This window comes from Rhinolophus sinicus, chromosome 1 (genome assembly GCF_057876585.1).
Source record: "Rhinolophus sinicus isolate RSI-liver-muscle chromosome 1, RSI-T2T, whole genome shotgun sequence".
Classification (NCBI taxonomy): Eukaryota; Metazoa; Chordata; class Mammalia; order Chiroptera; family Rhinolophidae; genus Rhinolophus; species Rhinolophus sinicus.
The window spans coordinates 119,111,283-119,124,990 of NC_142501.1; the positions used below are offsets into that span (position 1 = coordinate 119,111,283).

General features: G+C 34.7%; 1 protein-coding gene across 2 annotated transcripts in view; it reads left to right on the forward strand.

The window, feature by feature from the left end:
• The window catches only part of STAM (signal transducing adaptor molecule), a 59,300-nt gene that overhangs the window by 22,513 nt on the left and 23,079 nt on the right, over positions 1-13,708 (forward strand). For both annotated transcript variants that reach the window (XM_019752084.3, XM_019752083.3), the window contains 3 exons: positions 10,268-10,343; positions 10,427-10,522; positions 12,093-12,239. In XM_019752084.3, the coding sequence (XP_019607643.1) occupies positions 10,293-10,343; positions 10,427-10,522; positions 12,093-12,239 (294 nt within the window). In that variant the 5' untranslated portion in view covers positions 10,268-10,292. The remainder of the gene's footprint in view (positions 1-10,267; positions 10,344-10,426; positions 10,523-12,092; positions 12,240-13,708) is intronic.

Below are 13,708 nucleotides of genomic sequence, written 5' to 3' on the forward strand. Positions count from 1 at the left end.
AACAAGTTTGCGAACTTAATTGGCAGGCCTCGTATGTTACAAGTAATGAACGAATATTGATACGTTATTATTAACTAAGGTTCATAGTTTACATTAAGACTCACTCTGTTGTATAGTTTTATGGGTTTTGACAAATCCTTTATGACATGTTTCTGTCATTACAGTATCACACAGGACAGTTTCACCATCCTAAAAGTGTTCTGTGTTCCACCTATTCATTGCTGTTTCCCCTCCCTCTGAACTTTTGGCAACCACTAACTTCTTGTTTTGTTTGTTTTTTTGCCTTTTTCAACATGTCATATGATTGGGATCCTATAGTATGTAGCCTTTTAGACTGGCTTCTTTTACTTAGCAAAATGTATTTAAGCTTCATCTATATCTTTTTATGGTTCAATAACTCTTTTCTTTTTATTTCTGAATAAATATTTCATTATATAAATGTACCATAGTTTATTCACGTATTGAAGAACATCTTGATTGCTTCCAGATTTAAGTGATTGGGAATAAAGCTGCTATAAAATACATTCGTGTACAGTCTTTTTGTGTGTGGGCATAGATTTTCGACTAAATTGGGTAAATGCCTAGGAGCATGGTTGCTGGATCATATGGTAACACTGTGTTTATCTTTGTAAGACATCACCAAAGTGTCTTTCAAAGTCTTTGTACTTGTGGTTTCAATTTTACATTTAAGTATTTGATCTAGTTGGAATTTATCTCGTTATGTAGAATGAAGTATGTCTTTATGCTTTTCTGTTTGACTACCCCCAAAATTTAAATATCATTTCATGAATAGTCAGTCTTTTTTCTTTCTGATTTAAAATACCACTTTTACATGTTACGTTCCCATTGTGTTTGGATCTTCCTCTTTTGACCCATTGGTATATGTCTATTCATGTGCTGCTACTACGTTGTTTTAATTATTAAAGCCTTGTAATACATTTTAATATTTGGCAGAGCTATTTTTTCTCAATTTTTCCCTAGACATTTTCTAGATAATTCTTGCCCCTCCCTACTGTCCCCAGATAAACTTCGGGATTGACTAGTGTACAAACCTGTTTCCTTTTATATGCCTGAGTTTTAACTTAACAGATTGTCTTTATGATATTAAATCTTTCTCTCCAAGAACATAACATATCTTCTGCTTATTTCTTTTAGTAGTGTTGTAAAGTTTTCCTCTAAATCTTGTACATATTTGGTAAAGTTTCTTATAAGGTATTTTGGCCTTTTTGCTGCGATTTAAATGGAATTTGGTTGTTTGCTGGGAATTTTCTTTTTTGCAAAGATAAATTGTATTATAACATCTGTGTGTGCTGAAGAGAAAGGGGGGAGGTGAGATGATTCAGGAGGAAGTGCGGATAGTAGCAGGAGCCACGTCCTCCTCTAGGCAGTAGGGGGTGGATCTCATTAGATTCGATTTTTCCCTCTTTACTTGCCGGAGACAATGGTTTTACTTTCGTGTCTTATTATGATTTTCTAAACACCATGTATTTTAAAGAATGGGACCTATAGAATTCTAGTGACTGTAGAGATCTTTTCATGGATGAGGAAACTAAAGCTCTCTGAGATTTTAATGCCACTTGTCCAAAAGTAGTAGCAGAGGCAAAATTTTTACCGTGTTGCCCCGAAAATAAGACCTAGCCGGACAGTCAGCTCTAATGCATCTTTTGGAGCAAAAATTAATATAACACCTGGTCTTGTTTTACTATAAGATCTGGTATAATATAATATAATATACTGGGTCTTATATTAATTTTTGCTCCAAAAGATGCATTAGAGCTGATTGTCCGGCTAGGTCTTATTTTCGGGGAAACAGGGTAGTTAGGTTTTTACTCCCAATTTTATGTGTTTTTCATTTTTCTGTGTCCTTAAGTGCTTATAATGAACGGTTATTTCAAAGTTGAAATCATGAATAAAGACATACTGATTTTATATTGAAGCTTTTAGTGATTCTTTTCTCTCTTATACATTACACTGCATTGTGTTTTCTTTGACTAAACTATACCTCAGTGTTACATACTCTGGGAAATTCAAAATATCATCATACTGAATTTAAGTATGTGGTGACTGTTATCTACCCTTCCATTAATCATTAATATTTAGTAGAGAGAAATTTAGTTTACCTCCTTTTGTGATGAAGTCCTTTGGGATCATGAACTTGTTCTTTAAATAGCCCAATAGCATTATTTGTCTACAATATTCGTGTTCCGTCAATCATCTCATGAAATATGCACACTTTACAAGCTCAAAATCAAGAATTTGATATATGTACTCAGTGTTGTGCTCTTCTTCCCCTTGTGTTATGTAGACAGTTTTATGTAACATGTATTACAAATCAAATATGCATTTTGAATATGCCATTGAACATATAGTTATTGTTCATTCCAGTTCTGATTTTTTAAATATTTTATATTAGAATTCCCTTACAGTTAGTGTAATGCCTTTAAACTTTGGAAAGGCATTTTCTAAATTAGACTCCCCTCAGTATTTAAGGAAGGTTTACGTGTGTGCTCTTTATTCAGCAAAGATTTGAGTTCCCATATCATTTTAGTGTGTGCCTGCTAGATACTAAGACCTATAAAAACTGTGCATAGACATATACCCTCCACAGTACAGATACACACACAGGGTGGCAAAAAAATGTATACACATTTTAAGAAAGGAAAACTGTATTAAAATTGTAATACTCAATGTATACCGATAACAAAGATAAATACAGGTCACGTTTGACTTCTGCAATTACAAGAGGTGCTCAAAGTGGTTTCCATCAGCATCCAGGCACTTCTGTTTACTGCGAACTACTGCTTGAGCAATGTCGACCAAAGCGTCCACTTGTATATATTCCCCCCCCCCCCGCCCCGCCCCATATCCTTGAATGGTTACTTTGTAGTAAAGTCCTTTGTATAGCATGTCAGATGAAAAGTAACCTTGAATGGTTACTTTGCAGTAAAGCACTTTTTATAGCATGTCAGGTAAAATAGCTTTGAAAACTAACGTCGTAAAAGTAGCATGATAGAGAAGTAAGACATGTTTGTGCTCTAGAGGAACTGATATTGTTGAGTGTCTCTAAGTCCCTGGCACGATTCTAGTATTGTAGTAACATACTGATAAGGAATCATTAGAATTACAGATGAGGTCTGTCAAGCTACAAATCTTTTTCTCCTGTATCACAGTGCTGCTTTTGTCTAGCAGTGGTTCTCAGCCTGTGTGGTCTTGCGCTAGTCGGGATGGTTTGGGCTGTCACAGTGACAGAGGGTTACTTACTGCTGACTTTGATTAGGCGGGGACCAGGGATGTGACATGCCAGATAGCCTTTCTCTGCAAATCATTTTTCTGCCCGAACTCCCAGGTGTGCTCCTGTTTATTAGGTTGGTGCCAAAGTAATTGCGATTTTTGCAGATATTTTTAGCCTTTTAAACCGCAATTGCTTTTGCACCAACCTAACAGAGACATACTGCTAGTAGCTTTGTATTTTTTCAGTTCTACGTCACAGGTGATTAGAAGTTAACACTATAAGGCGGCTGGTTTGCTCAGTTGGTTAGAACGTGGTGCTGGTTGCACTAAGGTTGCCGGTTCGATCCCCCGTGGGCCACTGTGAGCTGCACCCTCTTTAAAAAAAAAAAAAAAAAGTTAACTATGCAAGCACATTCATTAACTGATCTTAATAATATTATTACTATTAATATACATTTACTCTTTTTGTTTTTTTTTAATATTTGCAATACTTTAAGGAAAATGTCCTGTGATTCTTCTTTAAGGCCCCATAAAGGAGATAATAAAGAAGTGATACCATCATTTTGAAAAGTTGATGATTTAATATTATTGATTTAGTAGATACAATTATAATTTAAATTTGCTGTCTTTTCAATGTAATAATTTCCTTAAGGTATAAGTGTAAAGATATAAAATAACCTTTTTGTCACAGCTTAACCTGTTACTTTTATGATACAAAAGTACTTTTCAAATGAGGTGTAGAGATGAGACATTTGAAATAAGACTTTAAAAAAGTTTTGTAACGCATAAGATGTCACAAATCTTGACTTCTTTATCCAGCAAAATCGTTAGGTGTTTTTGACTTTCTCCTTACATATTAATGGAAAGACCATTTCATGTCATCTCTCTAACTGGTGGCTGTAGCCTAATGTTGAGCTGTTTATCTGTCATAACTGTGCAACCACATAGCTGTAAGTAGGTAGGCATTCATAAATGTGACAGCTTTGGAAATTTACTTGGGGCTATTCAAAGAGACTTGAAATTTCATTATTCTTTCAAAAGACAATGGTAGGAATGCAAAATTAGTTTTAATTTTTGTTGATCCTCTGACCTTCGACTTGAGCTGTATCATGTGCATGTTTAATTTATTGAATTTGACTTCTCTTTTGTAGCCCCCTTAAATTTTGCTTTGCCTAGAAACTTGTCCCTGCTGTCCATTTAGCGAGCTTATATGTATGTGCTCTCACAATGACTGTTCCTGTTGCTCAGTGCCCTGAAGGTGGTGCTTCCTCAGAGTATGTGTATTTTAAACAACCTGGTACTATGTGCAAGTCAACGTCTGTAACTGGTGCTCAGAGTAATGTTTTGCTTTAATAACTGAGGAAGAGTTGGCTATATTGAGCATATATGAAAGATAGTAGAGTATGTTCTCCAATAGGAATCTCCCGAAACAATAAAAATTGATTAACTGCAATTTTTACCTTATACCTGGACTTTGCAGACAAGCCCCAGGGAAGAGTCCCATTCTGTTGCATTTTGCAAGGGTGTGATTTGTGCTGTGGTCATTTATCACATGGTAAGTTAAGAGAAACACTTATTTGGGGGTTGGAAGATGGAGAGGTGAAAAATAATTCTTTCCCTGTTTTTGTGCCTATCCCTGACCTCTGTCTTCTTGTTTTCCTGTCTCAAGATAAAGAAAAGAGGACATGTCTTACAAAGAGTTTTAAAATATCAAAATAGGGTTTTGACAGAGGTGAGGTTTTGACAACCCTTTACAAAGGCAGACGATGGAAACCATTGCTAGATTCCAAGTGCACATGGAAATTTTATGTTAGAGTGTATTTTTACAAAGTATTTCATTTGTGTGTATTACCGTCAGTCTCGTTCCTCACCTCCTGTGCTTTTCCCATCACCACTTTCCTTTTTTTCCCTTATCATAGTCTTATTACAATTCTAAGAAAGAAATGTTATGAAAGTATGTACATTTTTCACGCAGAACACCACCTCAGTCAGGGGAAGACATACAGAAATCAGTAACAAATAGAGCTTTATAAGGAAGATTATTCAGTTCTAGATACGAATTACTGTGCAGCAGTGAAAAGTAGTATTTTCTGTATTTAGCTCAGTGACTTTTTATTGAGCATTGGCCACGTTGAAGGCACTATTCTAGGCAGTGTGCAGAGTGAAAATGCTTTACTTTCCATCACTGGAGAACAGCAGTAGTTGCTAAATAATTCCTATTTTTGTTCTCTCAGATTTCACTTGAGAATTTACTGTGTGCAATGGCTGGGGTGTAGGGAGCCAAGCAATGTAGCCCTGGACCCTTTCTTCAGGAATCCTCAAGATGGGGAGATAAACAGTTAAGGAAATTTTATTATTAAAAAAAGAAGAAAAGAAAACCCAAACAGTTCTAAATAATGCAAGTTAATACTGTTTAAAGCTGACAGCTATCAGTACAATTTGCGAGATACAATGCTAGTTATCTGTTGATACGTAGCAAACTGTCTTAAGACATAGTGGCTTAAACGAGCTATTATTGTCATTGTCTTCATGGGTCTGTGGGTTAACAGGTCTGTGGGTTAACGGTTCTGTGGGTGGGTGGGTTAACCACCAGGCACTTCTTGCTTGAGGTCTGTTATGAAGTTGCAGTCAGATAGTGGCTGGGCCTGGGGTCATGTGAATACCTGACTGGGATGAAAGCTCAGTATGGCTGGTAGTCGATGGCTGGCTGTCAGGTAGGACCTCAGCTGGGGACATCAATTTGAAACGCTGACTGAGGCTTCTGCATTGGCTTAAGTTTCTCACAGAAAGGTAGCTGGATTCCCAGACGCAGCATCTTAAGAGCAAATGTTCTAAGAGACCGAGGTGTACTCTGCATGGCTTCTTATGAACTCTGAGTCTCAGAACGCCACTTCGCATATTTTATTGGTCAAGCGGGTCACTGGGTTCAGCCCAGACTCAAGGGGAGGGTTATTAGACGTTACCTCTTGATGGGACGTAGCCAGGTCACAAACACATAGAGGAACGTGTGGGAAGGGAGTTACTGTGGTTATCTTTGGAATACGTAATTTCCCACAGAGGCCTCTTATTTTTATAAAGGTTGAGTCAGAACTTAAACTAGATAACAAAATAATGAAATATATTCTTAGACTAAAACAATGGATTTTAGTAAACAACATAGTAAATTCTGATTGTGATACTTGAGAGACACAATCCTTAAGAACTTGAATGGCAAAATGTGATGTAAGGGTTCCTTTATTATTTTTTTCACTTAACACTTACTTGTGACTTCTTACATAGAAAACAAACTATTCTGTGTTGAGAGAGATCTGCGCATTTATAGATATTTATACGAAATAGGAGCAGCTAGCAGATGAAGTCTTAACTGATGTGATAGTCATGAAGACTTTTCATGATGACCTTTCATGGTTTTGTTTTATGCACGTGACCTGTAGTACCTTTAGTTTATGAAAATTCATGAAAGCCAAAGTGAAGATGATGGCATGAACTCCAGTTAGTGAAAGAGGTCTACCAACAGAATTATTTGCTGCCTGTTGAATATTTTTGTCATAGTGTCATTTCAATTTGTATGGAGAAGGTGATTTACTCTGACGTATTCCTGACCAAACTGGATTAATCATAAGGGTTTCATTTAGCACTGATATAAACATACAGCACTATATGTGGAGGAATCTCACTTTCTGAATAGTTTTCCAATAAAATGAATGAGCAAGAATGAGATTTTCTTAATTGTTAGATCACAGGAGTGACTGTTGATGCAATTTATTTAAAGAATATATCCTTTCCAGGTTTCCATTCAGAGCTTTGAGTTGTGCAGATCTGTGTTTTGTGTGGGAAACTGGAAGAGTCTGAATTGCAAAAGAAAGCACGGTAGCATGCCTCTGTGGTATATATGTCTGAAGATTAAGCAGGGCTCACATCTTAATTTTTCATTTACCTCGAAGCAATAGGTAGCTTAGTTTTAGTAGCTGTGACTTTACATGGAAACTGAATGACTGAGATTGGTATGACAGGAGGGGAGTGTGAAAAGAGGGGATTCAGCCTCCTCTTAGAGTTCTGTTTTCTTTGAAGCTGGCCATACAGTTTGTTGAGGTGGAATGAAGTAAGTTGAAGTACAGTTTGTTGGGGTGAATAATGAGTAAGTGAACTTGACATTGATCTTTGACTTTCATCAGACTGACATGATCCAAGGCCGCTACGTACATTCTTGCAAAGTGTGTCTACAGTTTGAGTAGAAGACATTAGAAGCCAGAACTACCTGAAAGTACAGTTTATGTCTGCTGTTCCCGTACTGTGCCCAGTTGGTACCCCCTTTCTCTCTCAGAAGGGTACTTGCATAGATGTTAAATTATACAGACACTGTGTTTGTGGTCAACTTTCTTTGGTATTGAGAGGATAACAGCTACAGTATACCTACTTTATATTTGCTTATAAATCTTAAGCCTTTTGAAAAACAGTATTTTAATTGTAATTTCTCATTAAGTCGCAAGATTTAATAAAAAAACACATATTTCAGTTGTACTTATTGTCTTGTAGAAATATTGAAAAACTGACATGACAAAAATGCATGGAGCAGAATAAGGTAGTTAATACTAGGTTTTTATGGGTCACGTCTGTTGTTGAATAGGGCCAGTTTTGTACACAATTCTGGTGCTTTTTATTTTTAACTTATGTTTTAAAAGATACTGCTGCGTTGGCATGCATAGTGTTCATCAGCATTTCTAAGCATTCTGATTGGCTTTGCAATGCTATTGTTTTTTGGTGCAGTAGCCAACTTTGTTTAGGTGCCAGAGATATCTTTGCCTTGGTTTTAGAAATTGGCTGTGGTAAAACATTCAAACTATAGAAGTGAATAAAATAAAAAGTAAAAGTTTCATTTCACATCCCCTTTCCCCCACTCCTCTTTTCAGAAGTCACCACAAGTTTAGATTTCATACTTTAAAAAAAAAAGAAAGTGGTTTATAACCAATACACCAGAAATTTCCTTTAAAAATTTGGTGGTAAAGCAAGTATAGAGGATTATTTTCTAAAATGTTCATTCAATGAGCTGAATCATCATTGGATTGTTAATTTTTAATGGTTTTAATTTTAGTATTCAGATAATCCTTTTAATGTATGGCCTTTACCAATGCTTTGAAATGATAATTTTGCATTTTTATTTCAGCGTGGTTTTCACAACTGCAGAAATTAATGTGGTGTCATAGATTCTGGTTCCTAAAAGAAGTCCAACTGTGAAAAAGGCAAAATCTAAATAATGGTGTTATAGTGTATTATTTTTTTCAGTAAGACTGCTATCAAATACTTTTAATATCACCTAAAATCAGTGGAGAAAGCGCTTTAGAATCCGTAGAAGTTGAGTGCTTGACACATAATAGGTATTCAAGAAACATTACTTTTGTTTATTATTTTCCTCTTTTCCCTATGTGCTTTAAGTTGAAACATCCAAACAAGGAATGAAACAGCCTTAGAAATAGAAATCCTGTTTTTTAATTCTCATTTTTCCCCGTTAAGAAGGACTTTTTCCCTCTTTCTGAAGTGCTTGGTAGTTGTTTTTTCAATTCTTAAAGAAATTTTGTAGGATAATTATTCTTACTGGCCAATTTTTCCTGGGCTCATTGGAGTTCAAATCACTTGATAAGGTTTTTTTCTTTTGTGGTTGTATTTATATTTACGTATTTATTTCACATACCATAGAACTCACCATTTTAAGTATGCCTTTCATTGGTTTTTAGTATATTCAGATGTTTGTGCAACTGTTACCACTGTTTAATTCCAGAATATTCATCACCCCAAAAAGAAACCCTGAACCCATTGGCAGTTTCTCCCATCACCACATCTCCTCAGCCCCAGAAATCAGTAATTTACTTTCTATCAGTATGGATTTACCTATTCTAGATATTTCCTATAAATGGAATCATACAATATGTGGTTTTTGTAACCAGTTTCTTTCACTTACATGTTTTCAAGGTTCATCTACGTGGTAGTATATAGCAGTACTTCATTCCTTTTTAAAAATTTTTATTTATTGTGGCAAAATATAAGTAACATAAAATTTACTATTTTAATCATTTTTAAGTGTATAATTCAGTGGCATTCAGTACATTTACCATGTTGTGCAACCACTACCACTATTCATTTCCAAACTTTTTCATCGTCCCAAACTCTGTGTGTATTAATAAGGACTCTGTTCCCCGCTCCTATACACTGGTGATTTCTGTTCTACTTTTGGTCTCTATACATTTGCCTGTTTTAGGTACTGTTCTTTTGTGTCTGCCATTTCAGCATGTAGCTCTCAGTCACTTTTTGCCCAACTGTGTGGAGTTTTTACCTGTGTATGCTTGGCTTTTTCCACAGCAGACCTAAGTGGACCTCTGTGCAAGTATCTAGAACTCTTCATATAGCTCCTTCTAGTCTGTCCTGCAAATTCTAGCTCCCTCAGCCTTTCTGAATTCTGATTTCTGTTTCCTCAACACAATGAGATAATGGTTCTCTTCGTGGGACTACCTCCTCTGCACTGAGATCCCGAAACTGCCATTAGGCTGAAAGCCTGTGCTGGTCGTATCTGGAAAGTGCATCTAGGTAGAAAGCTGAGCCAACTGTCCGACTGATTTGATTTGTATTCCTTTTTCGAGATCATTCAACATTGCCCAGGGTTTTGTGTCCTAAACAGTTACCTCAATATATATTTTAAATATATTTTTCCAGTTTTGTAATTGTTTATAGCAGGAGTATAAGTCTGGTGTCAGTTCCTCCATCATGACTGAAATGGAAGTCTTGGTCTACCATTTTATTTTCAAAACTTTTTTTCACCCCGAATTAGCCAGATAGTCTATGCTTGCTAAGGAAGAGAGCCTGTTAATTTTGTTTGAAAAATTTAAAGGGACTTGTTAGTGTACAGTTTTTCAATTGTGTCATTAATAAAAACAACTACTCTACCATAGTCTCCCCTTTGTATATAGTAGGCTATTGCCTATTATAGTTAAGGGGGAAAAACTGGATGTACTACTAACTGATTGCTATACTTCTCATTTTTTAGACCTAAAGATTGTCTTCGGTCTATTATGAGGAGGGTGAACCATAAAGATCCTCATGTTGCCATGCAAGCTCTGACTGTGAGTGATTTCAGTTTAAGTTCTACCACAAAACGATCTGCTGAAATTGAGCCCTTTTAACTTCTGATTTTTTTGTGCTTTAGCTTCTAGGAGCATGTGTATCAAACTGTGGCAAAATTTTTCATTTGGAAGTATGTTCAAGAGATTTCGCTAGTGAAGTAAGCAATGTATTAAACAAGGTAAAGAACATTGTTTCCGGACCTTTTATTGTTCAGTTCTTCACATTTTAAATCACAAAGGACTAGTGTGTGCTGCTCTTTTTTTTTTTTTTTTTTTTTTTTAACTCTTTCTAGGCTTTGTCTATCCAATATATAAGTAAATGTTGTGTTTTGCTGAAGAGACTACAAGTTTATATAACTTCATGCCTTGACTTTTTTCAAGCTAAATTAGAATATATTTAACCTCTTTATCATTCCTTTCATCTGATAAGTATGTGAATTTCTTTATGATTAAATAATACTATTGATTTTAGGCAGTTTTTGTAGCCACAGAGGTATTTTCCCGAGGTAGAAGTGTTCAGAAATATTGCCAAAATATGGCACTGTCGAGTTTTATCTTGACATGAAAAAGGCCACTACCCGACCATCATAGGATTTTAGTACTATACTACTATGTAATAACTGAATGTGGAATAAAGAATTCAAATCCTGCAATTCAAGGACTTAAAAAAATCTAAGTTACTAAGTAATATGTGAGTTTTCTCAGTAAAAATTTATGCATTCTATAGGTAATTATTACGGGCTTTGGGGGGGTGGAGCTGAGAGAGGGGTGTAATATAAAGAAAAATTTTTTTAATGTTAAAAGAGAAAATGCCCTTTTTTGGAGAAAATGAGTATTTCCAGGTTTTAGTGGAAAACAGTACAGAAATGAGATAAGAATTTAAAATTTTGTACTTCTTTTCAAACATTATGATTACATCCTAATTTTTTTTTCCTATTCTACTTTTATTCAGTTATATTTAGGTATTTTCTACTAATTAATAACCATTCTTTTAATGTCCTGAATGGTCATCAAAATGTACCACTGTTTATGAAGAGATTCTATTGCAATGTTTTCTCTAATTTAATTGAAGATGTGGTACTCAAACTTGTACTTAGTAGCATGAACAACTATTTTTGAAAAGCAAATAGCTACATATAGGAGAGAGCACTTCTCTGTATTTTCCAAATATTTTACAATGAATGTACTGGTTTTATACTTAAGAGAGAGACATTATTTTAAAGAAATAAAGTTTCCAGGGATATTGACATGCAGTAGATCTCAAACCAGGATTTAAATAATTAAGCAACTTGGGAAAAACATACAGTCATACACATTAAAAGTCAGGAATTAGAAATAAAGGAACTATACCATTTATTCTCTGTTTCCACCTTATTTTTTTATTTGTCTACAAAAAACAAAACAAAACCACTTTGTTTTCCTGCTGTACATATTTTGCTTAATTATAAAATGCTTTGCAAAGTCTTGTCTTTCTGACTTCCAAAATAAGTTATTACATATTTAATCCGTTTTAATTTGATGTGAGGTGTGTATGATTATATCTTCTCTTGTTTCTTCATAGTGTGAAAATAAAATTAGTTTCCTTTTCTAATAACCAACGATGTTTTCTTACGGATTGTCTATAGCTAGGGTAATTTGTGATTCAAACGAGATCTGTAACACTTTATAATTTTTATATTTAAGATATCTATATTAAATCATTAGCCTGGAAATTAGTACCTTTTTATTAATTTTTTTCTCTGTTTTTAGGGTCATCCTAAAGTGTGTGAAAAATTAAAGGCTCTCATGGTTGAGTGGACAGATGAATTTAAGAATGATCCACAGCTTAGTCTAATATCAGCAATGATTAAGAACCTTAAGGAACAAGGAGTTACGTTTCCAGCTATTGGCTCTCAGGTATTTTGTAAAGTTCTGTGATTGTTACAGTTTGTTTCTCTAAAGTAGCCATGTTTATCTGAATTTTGCTTTCTCTCCTCCAAACGCAGGCAGTTTTTACTATTCTGGAGAAATTTTTGTTAATGATCTTGGATTTAGAAGTGTCAAAAAAATATGGTGATATATTAATATGTTCTAATTTCCACTTTCCCACTGTTTCTCCTTTTTCCTTTATAAATGAGTTGGTTTAACATTTTGCAATTTTTTAATTTTTTAATTTTAATGGTGTAGACGAAATTGCTTTATTATATCAGGTAACACTGACAATCTTGTAAATGCTCTTACTGTGATACTTTTATCTGCAAACAATGACAACTCAGAAATCAGGATAGCCTTAAAATTTAAGGATGGATTTAGAGATTCGTTTTATTTTTATGAAATGTATGAATACTTGTATTAAAAAAGGAAGGAGATACAAGATGGTCAATGAGCAGAGAAGCACATGAAATATCTTTTCTCTTAATAACAGCTGACCAGTGCATACGTCTTCTTCCTTCCTCCTAATAAAGGCTTAACTTTTGATTGAAAGGCTTAACTTGCTTTTTCCGGAAAAAAAAATAAAAACAAGTGTTTATGTAATTAGACCAATCTCTAATTAATGTCATATGAAAAAAAAAAAGAAAGGATATCTATTTTTATTGTTTTTCTATCTTGTGTAACCATCCTTTAGGCTACCCAACTAATCAAGGGGGCTTAAAATGTGTGGTACTTTACTATATTGTATTTCCCCACTGTATGGATTGGGGTAGAATATAGCAAGTGGTGTGAAAGCATAAGTAGAAAGCTGTCAGCTGTGGAGGGCTCAAGTTTGGGGTTTTGACCACTTTAGGGAATCATGAAATGATTCATCCAGACTTACGTAGACTTTCTTCCCAAGGTGCTTTTAGTTTATCTGTATACTCCTAAGCTGTGAAGACCCAGAAATATACTTGGGAGATGAAGGAAGGAAAAGATATTTTTCTTATTTGAAAAAATTTGACTTATGAATAGTTTTACAATGATAAATTGTATCTTTGAGAAGTATTAATATTCATTCATAATTGATAGCTGGCTTTTACTACTCATAATTTCTAAAATCTATGTAAGTAAGGAATAATTTTATGTAGAAAATTCAAGATTATCTTATAATAAATTCTATGACAACAGAAGCAATGTTTAATTATCAAAGAGTAGATTCACTACGGAGAACTAAAGAGTGCAAAGAGTGTACATGCTTAGTGGAATTTTAATTTCTGTACCCTGGGTACCTGTTCTAGGGTTTGTTACTCAAAATACAGTTCATTGACCATCATTATCATTACCTGGAAGCTTAGTAGAATTGCAGCATCTCACCTGCCACTCCAGACCCATGGATTCATTATCTTCTTTTAATAAGATCCCCCGAGGATTCTGTGTGCACATTAAAGTTTGAGAAGCACTGCTCTAAAGTA